This window comes from Cupressus sempervirens, chromosome 4, assembly GCF_028749045.1.
Source record: "Cupressus sempervirens isolate cs-2001-9-10 chromosome 4, ASM2874904v1, whole genome shotgun sequence".
NCBI classification, from domain to species: Eukaryota; Viridiplantae; Streptophyta; class Pinopsida; order Cupressales; family Cupressaceae; genus Cupressus; species Cupressus sempervirens.
The window spans coordinates 62,042,545-62,055,686 of NC_143121.1; the positions used below are offsets into that span (position 1 = coordinate 62,042,545).

Here is a 13,142-nt window from a genome sequence, read left to right on the forward strand (position 1 = left end):
TTAACACAAGGTGTTGAATGACTTTAGTAAGATCTCTTTTTAATGCTAAAGTATGCAATGTGAGCAAGGCACATTCGCTTCAGATTATATTTTGTTATTATTATACTTGTTAATTGGGGAAGTATTTTTTTTTTTTCGATTAATTTAAGGACTGTTATTGGTAAATTAAGAGTCTCCTTTTGAGAACTCTTTGAAATGACCACTTTTTGACCTTTCAATATTTGATGACTGTAAAAAAAATTCAATAAATACTCAAAAATCAAAATCACATTCTCTATATCTAGCTTTTACTATGTTAATTTTTTCATCAACATTTCAAATTATACTCAATGTTACGAAAACAACTTCCAAATCAAATTATACTCAATGTTAGGAAGAGAACTTCCAAATCAATTTGTTTAAGGATGTCAACTTACATAAAAACGTCTCATTTTTCTACGGGACAGTAGTACACTTCTTTTAACTAAGCCAGCTTTAAAACCTCACCGACTTATCACTCAAACAAAAGCATGATTGGGAATATAGAGCGAACGAGCATTCTTAAGAGGGAAGTAATGAATTATCCGCCATCTGCCACAAAATATTAGAATCGGAGTCCCTCTAAAACCAGCGAATGGGAGAGCAAATGAAAATTTTTGAAGCATTGATACTTCTTCTGATTTCAGTTTAGAAATCAGCAGAAGAGTTTAATATTGTCTTCAACTATTACAATCTTAATCATGGGAGTGCTTTCCACTAGGATCAGCAAAGAAGATCTCCGACCAGGAGACCATGTTTATTCATGGAGGGTAGCCTACTCCTATTCTCATCACGGTACCCTCGTTTCCCATTGCTTTTCCAATGTTTGCTTATTTTTCATCATCAGTAGTCGGCGAGAATTTAGAACATTTTTTTCCTTTTTTGCTTTCCTCAATGTATTTTGTCTTGGAATTTTCCTTATTTAACCTTATCAGAAGTAGATGACCATCAAAGGCGTTAAACATATAAGGTTGGCATACCCCATTAGTTGCAGAAACATAGCTAAATATGCAAAATGAAAATGTAATTAGAAGCTGGGTGTTATATAATAACACTAAAATATTATTCCAAATCCCTCTTAACAATTAATTTAGTTGGTTCTGTTCAAGCGCTTCAAGTCATATTGAAGCAGCAGTTGCTCATCTGAATTGGCCCAACTCGTAAACAGATATATCAGTCTGTAAAAAGGACAAATCAAATATAGTCTGCAAAGCGATTCAAGTTAATTTATATGGTAGTTTCCATCCACGTTAATAGAACTATGTCTGAAAGTACAGGGCATTAGTAAATATCTAGAAGCGATACACACTGATCAAGTCATGCAGAAGAGTGGGCATTTTATCATTTATTTTATTGGTGAAATCACCTGTCAAGGTGCCCATCTATTTCAAATGTGATGACTGAGTTGTATCTCTACTGTCAAATTTACTTAGGAATCGTAACTGGTCTCATCCTGCTCAGGAATCGCAAGTGGTCTCATTCTGCTCAGCAAGCCCACTCACAATTGGTTGTGGTAGTCGATTTTCCTATGTGTACATAGCTTAATGTGATGATGGAGAGGTATCCTTCCGGTCATGTTTATCAAAAACTTGCAACTGCCCTCATTCTTTCGGTAGGCCTGACCCTCATTTGGATGTGATATTTTACTTGATTAAACATTTCAATGTTTGTATGTAAAACACTTAACATACATCAAAGGGATTTGAATATAAACCTCCATTAAGAATACCAAGATGCTTTACAATTAAAGTTCGTTCATCTCGTAGAGGCATTTTATCATATTATTGGATTGCTGAGTATCTATTAATACGAGTCAGAACCTGCAGCATGCAAATAGATTGGGCTTTTATTAGCTTCCTTTGCTATAATTTCCCAGCGCATCTTACAGCATTATACTTTTCGCAGAAGTTAGGTAGTCACCAATTCCACCTGTCTTAGAGTGGATCTCACCTTTGGCAGACTTGGATTATCACATACAGTTGCAAGTAATATACTAATATGGTATTCAGTTCTATTGGTTCCTGTGGAAACTAAGGCATAGGTCGGTATTTCATGAGGATTCATCCCCTTAGAAAATTTGGGCATTTGAGCTAGTTGTTGCTGACTTTGCTGCTAAAAGATAATTACAAGTCTTTTCTTAAAGAAGTTGGTTTATTTCCTTTCCAGGTACAGGCTTAAATGTTCACTTTAGCTTTGTTAGGAAGAGATTTTCTATGTAAACATACTTGTAGGTATGCGTAAACTTTTATTTTATGAAGGAACATGAGATGCATTTCCATAAAGTAATCAAGGAAACTTTACCTTTTTATTGAATTGTACTTGAAAACATCTGCTGAGGATGTGAATGGCAGGTGGGAGGCATATCTATTCTTGCAAACTCAAAGTTTCATGAAAATACCACTTGAGGATTTGCGTGGGATGTTAGAGAGATATCAATTCTTGCAAAGTTGAATGAAAGTGCCTATTTTAGTCCTTTGCAATTTTCCGATCAGCCTTCAACTGGAATAGCAACCACAACTTTTTGACTTCTCTAACAGCATTGAACATCAACAGGGATTTTATGTAAATCAGTTTACCAGGTACTTGATTGAGAACAAAAGAATAGCTCACATGGGATCTGATCAGTGTTTTTCGTTTAGTAAGACAAGGTAAACTTGGCGTGGAATTGGAGAAGATAGTGAACATGTGGTGATTCAAACTCTGTAGATGAAGATGAGAAGGAATAGTAATCAATATTTTATACATGTCCATGCTTGAAAACATATCATACAAGTTCAGATACTAGTGGATGCTGAAAGGAATATGATAATGATTTGAATTTTGAACTATTTAATACCAAGAGATCTCTAAGTGCATTTGAAATTCTGGATTACAAGGCATTGGACATATGGGCAATGGGGAAAAGTATTAATATAAATGACTAGTTGGAGATTAGTATGGTAATGAAGAAGGAAAGATACTAGAAAAATATAATGGGGAAACTTGATGCTAGATAGATTTACAATCATGGTTGATAGAAACTTCATTATAACAATGTGGATCATGTCCTTGTCCCATATCCACCATTTCTGTTAAGCAAATTTATATATACTATAGCTGTATCCTTATTCTTTGACCCATGTAGACATTGATTTAAGTTTTCTGACCGCTTCAACATGTAGAATCGAATACTTAGCATGTCAGGATGAAACCAAAAAGTCAACATCTTTCTCTTGAGCAAGGAAGCTCATATGCTAAACTACATATATATATATGTATATTGTGTGTGTGTGTGTGTGTGTGTGAGAGAGATCAAATGAGACAACTCCAAGGTTCCTTCTAATTGTGGACTTTCACTCAGCTTTGTGATGTGATATGCTAGGTATCACAAAGGGACTTACACTATTCGTTCAATGGATATCAACTACTTCAAGTATTTCTAACCAAACAAATCACAAATAGACAAGGGTTTAGGAATCTAATCTAATCCTATGATGCAAGAAATTGTGAACATCTTTGTTACTCTATTAGACTTGATCTTTTCATCAACTACACCAAGCACGTGCATCTCTTATGGTGAATGTAAGATGTTCAAACTGTCATCATACATAAAGACCATCAATGAAGGCCAATGAATGTGTAAGCAATACTCGAAGTAAAGCATGTGTGATAATTCTAGTTGACCACACAAGGAACACTTTCAATCAGCGAATTGCTAGTGTTATGGATAGAGCAAGTGCCACAAAGATGGATTCCCAATTACTTTCATCCAACTCAGCTACTACTACTCAACAATAATGAAATCTATTGTAAGTGAGGAAACCTAGAAACCATGCAATACTCCAAAATGATACAAGTAATCCACCATGAATATTATGGTAAAATAATGAATGTGTTATTAAACAAAGATCATAAATGATCTATATATACAAGTATACACAAGATTGTTTTTACACCGAACTAAGAGAGAGAATTAGAAACATTTTGAAGAGAGATAGGAAAAGAGTTTCCATCTTGAATAGAGAGAGAATATGGAAACATAGAAGAGGAGGGACCATTAGAAATAGAAATAAATCTATGGAAGAGAAGAACAAAAATAAAGAGATTTAACTCTAATAACCTCCTTTAATGGTCAATCTAACTTCAAAACAAAAGTCTGCAAGGGAATCCTTAGTTGGCATAAAAGGAAGACTCATGTTGATCAGTGAGCTCTATATATTCTACATTATTAGTCTGTGGATGAGACTTTCTCTACTTTCACTATTCAGAAGCAATGCAAGTCCTGCAATCTCGGATTACATGACCAAATTTGTGGCAATAGTTGCACCGAATTTGCTTCTTCTTGGAGCTATCCTAAGATTGAGTTGATGATTGAGGTGGGCTTTTATCCCTATGAAAGGATTGGGTTGTAAATGCTTGTTGAAAGGAGGATGAAGGAGTAAATGCTTGTTCTGGTAAATCCTTGTGAGGATATTCCTGTAAGGACATGCACTTATCCATAATAATAGAGAATAACTGATATTTCAAAAAGAAAGCTTTGCTTTTGTCTGATGTCTTCTGGAGATCCTTCAGTGTAGTCTAGATCTCTGTAGCTGTCTTGCCGGATGACACTTGAGGCAGCTGATCATTAGTAATTGAAAACTTAATGAGCATAACTGCTTCACAATTACTGAAAACAAGACATCAGACTTTTTCAGAGTAATGATTACCATATCCTTTTCCTCCATTGTATGCCCAATGGCATCAAGTTGATCTTTGATGACCTTAATCTTTAGAAGATATTCTTGTAAGGACATGTGCTTATCCATAATAATAGAGAATAGCTGATATTTCAGAAAGAAAGCTTTGCTTTTGTCTGATGTCTTGTGGAGATCCTTCAGTGTAGTCCAGATCTCTGTAGCTGTCTTGTCGGATGACACTTGAGACAATGGATCATCTGTAACTGAAAACTTAATGAGCATAATTGCTTTATGGTTATGCTCATCAAACTTCTCTTGAGTAGCATTGATTGTGGTAGGATGAGTCTTAGTACCAAGAACAACTGCCTCAAGGTGATGGTACTTGAAGATTGTCATTATTCTCTGCTTCCAAGTGTTGTAGTTCTTTCTGTTGAATTATTGATTGTCTTTCTATAGAAGATTGGTGAGAGATGCCATACACTTTTTTTGATGCATTTAAATGTGAATATTTGAAAAGGCACAAACTCCAAGGCAAATTGACTGAAGACCCAGAAAAAATGAAAGACACCCACAAGAGTGTTCAAAATGCAAAAAGAATCTGATGTTAGATTTTGAACCCACTAGCTTGAAAATTGAGGCACGAAAAATGATGCACCCAAAAAAATGAAGGCAACCTAGATGATGGTTTGAAAAACCCACCACAAATGTAGAAACACATTTTTTTTGACAAAGAAAACTAGAATATTTGAAGAAAGACCTAGTTGGTGGCTATGGTTGACTAAATAACCAGCAGAAAATGGCATTTGTAGACAAATGAGGATGTATAGTTCAAAGAGGTCCAACAAACACCATTGTTGAGCCAAAAATGACCACTTTTATGGTCAAATCTTTGCAGATAGAAGATGCAAAAGGAAGAATCACAAAAGAAGGAACCATCGAAGTTTACAAAAGCTTTAAAGGCCAGGAAGGAAATTGTGAGAAAAACTCATAAAACCTAGCAAAACTATCTAGGAGTCCTTTGTTGTGGCTAGAAGAGGTGTTGGAGTGGTAGAATAATGAAAATAATGACCATAGGCTCAAGAAATGAGCAAAATAAATGATTCTTTTCAGAAAAAACATGATCAAATACTTAGAATCAGTGCGAATAGATGTGGAAAATACCAAAAACAACTTGCAAGAAACTCACGACAATGACCATATAGAGCCACAACTCGTGTAGAAAAAATAAAATGAACACACTGAGGCAAAAGGATTTCAAAAACCTTATGAGTAAAAAATTTCATGAAGAAATCAAAGATTTTTAAAGCCTATTTTGAAAAATAACTCAGGAAATTTCAATAATGAAATTATTAATTTTTGACAAAAATAGCTCTGATACCATAGTATGGTGAAATAATGAATTTTTTATTAAATATAGATCACAAATAATCTATATATACAAGTATACACAAGAATGTTTTTATAATGAACAAAGAGAGAGAGAGAGAGAGAGAGAGAGAGAGAAATAGGAATATTCTAAAGAGAAACAAAAGGAGAAATTTTCCATATTGAGTAGAGAAAGAATATGGAAACATAGAAGAGGAGTGACCATTAGAAATAGAAAAAATAATCTATGGTAGAGAAAAACAAAAATAGAGAGATTTAACTCTAATAATGAAGACCGACAATGAATTATGAAAAATCTTGGTACCATTATATCAACAATTTCAACAAGTCTCTCCTTTCCTTACAAACAATTCAAGTTGGCCTTTTATAGAGGCTCCAAGAATGGATGGTCAAGATCAAGGTCCAAGACTGTGCCAACAAAACCCTAATATAACTAATTGTTATAAGCATTAAATGGTGACCAATTACAATTGGGCACTACCTTATGGGCCAACGTGAAAATTATAATGCTTTTGATTGACCAATAAGAAAATGGGTTAGGTAGAAGCATTATGTGGACTCCACATGTTCACTTGGCATGATTTGATTGGATGCTCTTGGATATGTGCAACTGGGGTCTTCTATTTTGTTGAAGATGAGTGGGTGCCACCTCAACATGCTTTTCTTATAAACTTGATTAATCCCTTGGTGATGGGAAAATATCTCTTTATAATCAACATTATCAAACATTCAATTGTGATGGCAGATTCCTAAATACTTCATCTTCAAAAATTTTCTCCATCTTTAGGAAATCTTTTCATGGCAATTATTACAACTTGCTTCTACTAGAGATTTTGGTGTCTTGGCCTTGATCTCGTAGAGGTGCTATAAGTGTTTCATAGAGTTGGATTGATCCAATTGAATTTGGATTTTTGAAGGAAACTCAATTTGTAATGATTTCTTATCTTTGAATTGTTGACTTGATTACGATGTTGCACTTTGCATTTCAATTTGGATGCCTCAAATTTGGATTTGGATTTGCATCTTGACTTGATCTTCAACTTGGAAGCCTCCCGCTTGCTCGATGTTTTGAGTTCTCCATGTTGTCCTTAATGTTGAAATCATGTTCACACTTGAGTCATCTAGCCTCATGTCTCCTCCTCCTGAACTTCTACTCGAGCCTCATCTCCTCCACTCGATCACCATTTCACCTTGCAAAACAACATCAGTTTGTTATATACTTAAATTTCACATTTTCATATCAAGTCCAAATTACTGCTAAGAAATCTGTTGGCCTGATTATTAGCTTACCTAAATTTTGCAAAAAACCTGTGAAATTAGGAAATTCTCTGCCTAGACTGCCTAGGGTTTAAAAAAAAACTATCATTCATGTTTAAACCCTAGGGCTTTGCCTTGTCTTTTGTTTCGTCAAGGTTTTGTTTTTAAAACCTTTTGAAGAGGGATACATAAAAATGATGCATATATTTCATACCCCTAAGTTTTGGTCATATTGCCTTGTTATATGTTGCCTTGCTCCTAACATATCTTAAGTTGCGATATTGCAAAAAGCTACTAGGCGCAACTTCGCTACCTTTTAACTGCTAACCTTATTCATGGGTGCGAAGGAGCGAAATGGTTACATTTTAGGTTTGCGCAGTTTCGTAGCAGTTAAGACTCATTGCATGGTTTTTGGTGCGAAGAAGTGATTTCATTGATCGCATGGTCGCTGCTTATTCTGGCATGATGGGATTTTGTGTTGCGACTGGGCGATCAAAGGTTATGGTGTGGTTGTTGCAGCTTTGCGCGGTTTTATGGTGTAGTTACATCTTATGTTGCGACTGTGCAAATGGGTTAATCAGATGGTCTAAGTTGCAGAGCGTTCGCAATGTCATAGTGGATTAAGGATAACCTGCGGTTAAGGTGGCAATGGGGCATTTGCAATGGATCACGTGGTTGCAGGGTTTGTGCTAAGTTAAAGATTTCAAGTCGCGATGGTGCGATTGATTGCCACCTGTCCCGACGGGGCCCTTTTTAGTTCAAAGCTATGCAGATAGTACTTGTTTCCTGGCTGTTAGATCTTCCAAGATCCACGGTAGGCGTATGCTTGCATTTTGAAGGTGCTCAAAGTTTAATCAAAATAGGGATACGCCCTTCTGACATGTGTACCAATGGGCTCGAGGTCATGACAGCAACAATTAAAATTTGTTCCATCTCATGATCATTGGTCAACTCAGTCAAGATCGAAGTCAAGTTGCGAAGCCACGAAGGTCATCCAATAGTCAAATAGAATGCACATCGCATGTTCACAAGGTTTTAAATGTAGTTATATTTTGAGTTGCGATTGTGCGATTGGAAACTGAGCAGTTAAGTTCTGTCTTTAGTCGCAAGATTGCATGGGGTTAAGGCTGACCTTGGGTTTGAGTCACGAAATGACGAAATGCACTGGATCGCATGATCGCTGGAGTTAAAGGATAACCAAGGGTTATGGTTGTGAAGATGTAACTGGTTGCCATGTGGATCAACTTGTATGATGTGGTAGTTCAATGTTAGAGCGATATGGTAGACGAGTTGTCTCTGATTGGATAAGAGATGTTGGCTAGATCGACAATGTTCAATATTTTAGGACCATCAAATGATGAAGATCGATGATTGTTGTATTCCTGCATTTTGAAGATGCAAGAAGTTTAAACAAAGCGAGAATACGATGTGAGGACACGTGTCCTAGTGGGCCCAGATAGTGAAGCCAGAGCAGAGGTAAACAAATCACAAGCTGACACGTGCTACACTCTAGGAATGATGAAAGGTCAATAAAAATGGTAGGCTCAGGTTTTGAATGAGTTATGATATTTGATTGATAAAGAAAATGTAAATTCATTCGATATCTCATTAAAAAATGCACCCAACAGTAAGTTGCGATGAGGCGATTCATGTTTGGTCGTAGCATCGTAGCTTTGCAGGATTGCATGGAGAGCCAAAGTTCAAGCTTTCGGAGGATTATTGATCATAAGAGGAATGATGCATTCATTTGATTTCGCTCAACCGTAAAAGAATGGGGTTATGATCTCACGCTTAGTCGCGAGATCGTAAGGAAATGTAATGGTCCTGAGATGTTACGATCAGCCATATAGTCGGAAAGGTCAAGGTGATGTGTTATGATGTTACAATGTTGTCGTGAGATTAGGAAGATGGATTATATGAACTGAGATGATACGGAGGGTATTGTAGGATTGTAGGTCTACTGTTTCAGTGTCGAGATGCTACGCTTCATTGTAGGATTGTATGATCATGCGATCATAAAGATATGAAAAGGTAAAGTTTCAGGGTTTTGAAGGAGTCAGGTTATCGATCAAAGCAAAAAGTTTTAACTGTTATCGCTCATTCAAAAAATAGTCAAATACATGTTACGATCGTACGATGAGAAAAGTAAAGCGCATAAGGGTAAAGTAAAGAGCACGTGGTAATTCTTTCTCTTGATCTTACGAAGTGTAGTGTGATCATGAGATCGCGAAGGCTAACCAAGGGAGCTTTCAAAGCTACGATGGATGCTGAGCATAAGATCTTAAAGATAAGTATAAAGGGCTATGACAAGACGAAGTGTGTTGCGATTGTAAGATCGTAAGTCATAGAAGATGGAGCACGGCGATGTTCCACCAAAGCTGTATCATGACATCGTAAGGGTTTAAAAGGATAACTACCGAAGCTACAACAAGGCAAATGAAAATGGGTTAAGATGCTATGCCAAAGGAGTGTAAACCGTGGTCGTAGGATCATAAGAGGCTAAAAGGTATGTTTCGATGTCACAGTAACTAAGATATCGTATGGTCGTAGAAGCCATTTCCAAGGCTTACGATGCTACGATAAAGGGTTTAATTTTTGATGATTGTAAGATCGTAAAGCCAATGCCTTCAAAGATAATACGAAGGGCTTCTTCTCCAGTGTATCATGAGATCATGACATCGAGAGTTAAAAGGGTTCAACGAAATTTCAAATGTTGCATACATGGATCTCACTTGGCAGTTAGTCGGGGTTTGACCCTAGGGTGGTAGAAATATTGATATAAGAAAAAACAAAGCATGGCGCAATTTGGCATAGAAAAGATGGATGAGTTGATGATCGAGCAACACAATTTTGATGAAGATCAGATTTTCAGTTGGAGTAAGGATATGGTGGAAATTAGATAAAATCAGTTTCGTGGAATGACCACCAAGAAAGAAGTAAATATTTTGAATGCAGTTGGAGGATTCCATGATTAAAGGCAGTAAAAGACAAACCAAATCAAGTTGAGGACTCCAGTAGCAAGTATCACCATGCCGATTTTGCGGCCGTTGTCCTGGTTTTGTCTAAATACAAAGAATGTTTTTAATGCAATATCATTGATATCTCTGCATGTATTTTCTAGTCAGATTTTGACATGTGTTCTCTCATTTGTAGCTTGTTGCAATCCTTTATAAGGATTTCTAGGATGAGGAGGAAAGGGTTCTAGTTCCGGTTCCATTTTTCTGCAACTGTGATACGAAATGGGGTTCCAGTCTTTACTACTGTGATCACAAGGATGACTCCAGTTTTATTGCTGTGATACCACCACTATTCTTCAGCATTTCTCTATTATGAACAACAATGTTGTAGTTTCTTTGAAGCAACTAGTTAATATAGTCATTTATTGTGTCTTATTTGAGTTTTGCATACACTTGATGTATTGGTTTCAATGAAATGAATACAAGAAACACCAAGCTTCTTAGTTTAATTCTGATTCTTGTCTCCTATTTGTGTTGTTTGTAATCTTCTATGGTTTTTGAACAAAGAGCTTAAACCTAGTTGCAATTCCTTAAAATTGTATGTCTTAATATGTTTTTCTTTTGGAACAAAGAGCCAAGTAAATTCTTAATATATCTGACAGGGTTATAGATTTGACAGAAGGATAGGTCGAGTATAAAGATTTTTATGAACACTGTGTTGGTTAACAATTTGTCCTCCTATTAGATTTTATAACCTGACTCTTTGATACCTAATGTTTTGGAGAGACAAAAGGATGTTTACCAACAAATGGGTCAATGTATGTATTCTATGACTACCCTCTGAATTACTAGGTACAACTGCCTTATGATTTGCAATGATATGTTTTTATGAGATTAGAAGTTTTGGCATTATAAGCTCTTAACCTGAGAGCAGTAAAGGATAACCAAATTGTTTGTAGACACAAACAATTCAGGGAAAATATATTTGAATAACCTATCACACCCAATGGAATGACTGTAGTAGATTACCTTGAGATTTCTGACTCTCTATTCTAAATGTAGATTAACCATCTAAATGCAGAAGAGGAATGGAAGAAGAAATGCATATGAAGGCAAGTGGAATTGTTTTTTAACCATCAGCCTTGAATGAAATGGAATTCAACAAGTAACTAATAGATTCATACACATTTATCTTTCACTTCTCAATGCTAACATGTTATGAAACCAACAAGAGAGGAAACAAAACCATATATGAAGAAAGCGAATGGAATCACCTTTACTATAATTACCAAAATGAAATGGAATCCATATGATTAGTACAGAATCACATATGATTGTCTTTCAACTCTTAATGCTGAACTAATCTATGCATGGGCAACAAAACATGACAAGCAAATACAGTAAATGGAATTACAGAACCAATTCATCATCAAGTTTGCCGACCTTTGTATTGTCAAATGAGATTACATTTATAGTTTTCTATCATCCTTCAGTTCAGCAAAGCAATAGTCACAAAATAGAAAAGAGAATAAAATATGAAATTATCCAATGATATGAACATGTGGCATCTTTTCTATCGATGATTCTGGATCCATGGTACTTTTGAAAACATACGATGATTGTTTATCTTCTTGCAACTTTAGAAAATCCTGTAGAAATCTTCAATTCTTCATATTATGCTGTTTGGCGCGAAATCTGTATAATTCATATTATAACGGTCACTAGAGCTTTGAATTTCCATTGTTGATCTCAAATCAATGGTCAAGATTAAATCACGATAAAATTGCTTTGTTTTTCCCTTTTTCAATTTCCTCTATGGGTCCCTTTGTGTACACGTGTTGCGTCATCATTATGTCGCCTTAGTTATCAATCGTGCAACTTTTTATAGTGACATAATGACAACCATCGATTTCATGTTTGATCTATGGTGATGATTTTCCTCAAGATCTTTCCCTTAGTTGGGTCCTATAGACAGGTGTCAACTCGTCGTTATGTCGCCATGGTTATTACTCATGCAACTTTTTATAGCAACATAATGACAACCATCAATTAATCTGGAGATCAATGGTGAAAATAATTTCTTAAGAACCTAGCTCTATTTTGTATAAAACCAATCAATTGAAGACACTTGTCACCTTGTCTGACAACCCCACTAGCCCCAAAAGGAAATGGCCCATAGGGACACGTGTTGTTCTATCGTTGTGTTGCTATGATTAATAATTGAGCAACTTTCCATGGCGATATAACGACAACCCTTGATCTCAAGTTTGATCTATGGTGATGATTCTTCTGGCGATCTTACCTTCAGTTGGGTCCCATGGACAGATATCAACTCGTTGCTACGTCGCCATGATTATTCTTCGTGCAACTTGTTGATGTCAGTTTTGGTACCACTACATAGCATATTAGTAATTGAATATTTGATACAGAGTATCAAACCCACAATTCCTCTCTTGAAAAGTTAATACTCATGGGGACATGAGACTAACTCCAATGTTCCTTATACCTGTGGATACTAACTCAGTGTTATCGATGTGATTTGCTAGTAATCGCGTAGGTGGCCTTACGTTGTTTGCTTGAGGACAATTTGGACTTTGGTGGAGTGAAGGTGATGGTGATTTGGTGTGAATGCAAGATGATGTTGATGGGAAGGTGATGATGAATGAGTGTGCTTTGATACTTGACTTCTCTAACTTTCTTCTCTAAACTTCAACTACCCAACTACTTGCTATTCTACTCCTACTCCTATGAATGGAAGGATTAGCAAATGGATAGGGATCGAATCTAATGAAATTTTACCGGCGGCTCCACCTTTAGATGCAATGATTCAAGGAAAGAGAACTCGTTTACCACACAAGGCTTCCCA

General features: G+C 36.0%; 1 protein-coding gene across 1 annotated transcript in view; it reads left to right on the forward strand.

The window, feature by feature from the left end:
* Positions 1 to 484: 484 nt before the first annotated feature.
* Positions 485 to 13,142, forward strand: part of LOC149559946 (protein LEAD-SENSITIVE 1-like) — a 72,925-nt gene continuing 60,267 nt past the window's right edge. Inside the window, exon 1 of the mRNA XM_089824372.1 lies at positions 485 to 813. Within this exon, the coding sequence (XP_089680498.1) occupies positions 720 to 813 (94 nt within the window). The 5' untranslated portion in view covers positions 485 to 719. The remainder of the gene's footprint in view (positions 814 to 13,142) is intronic.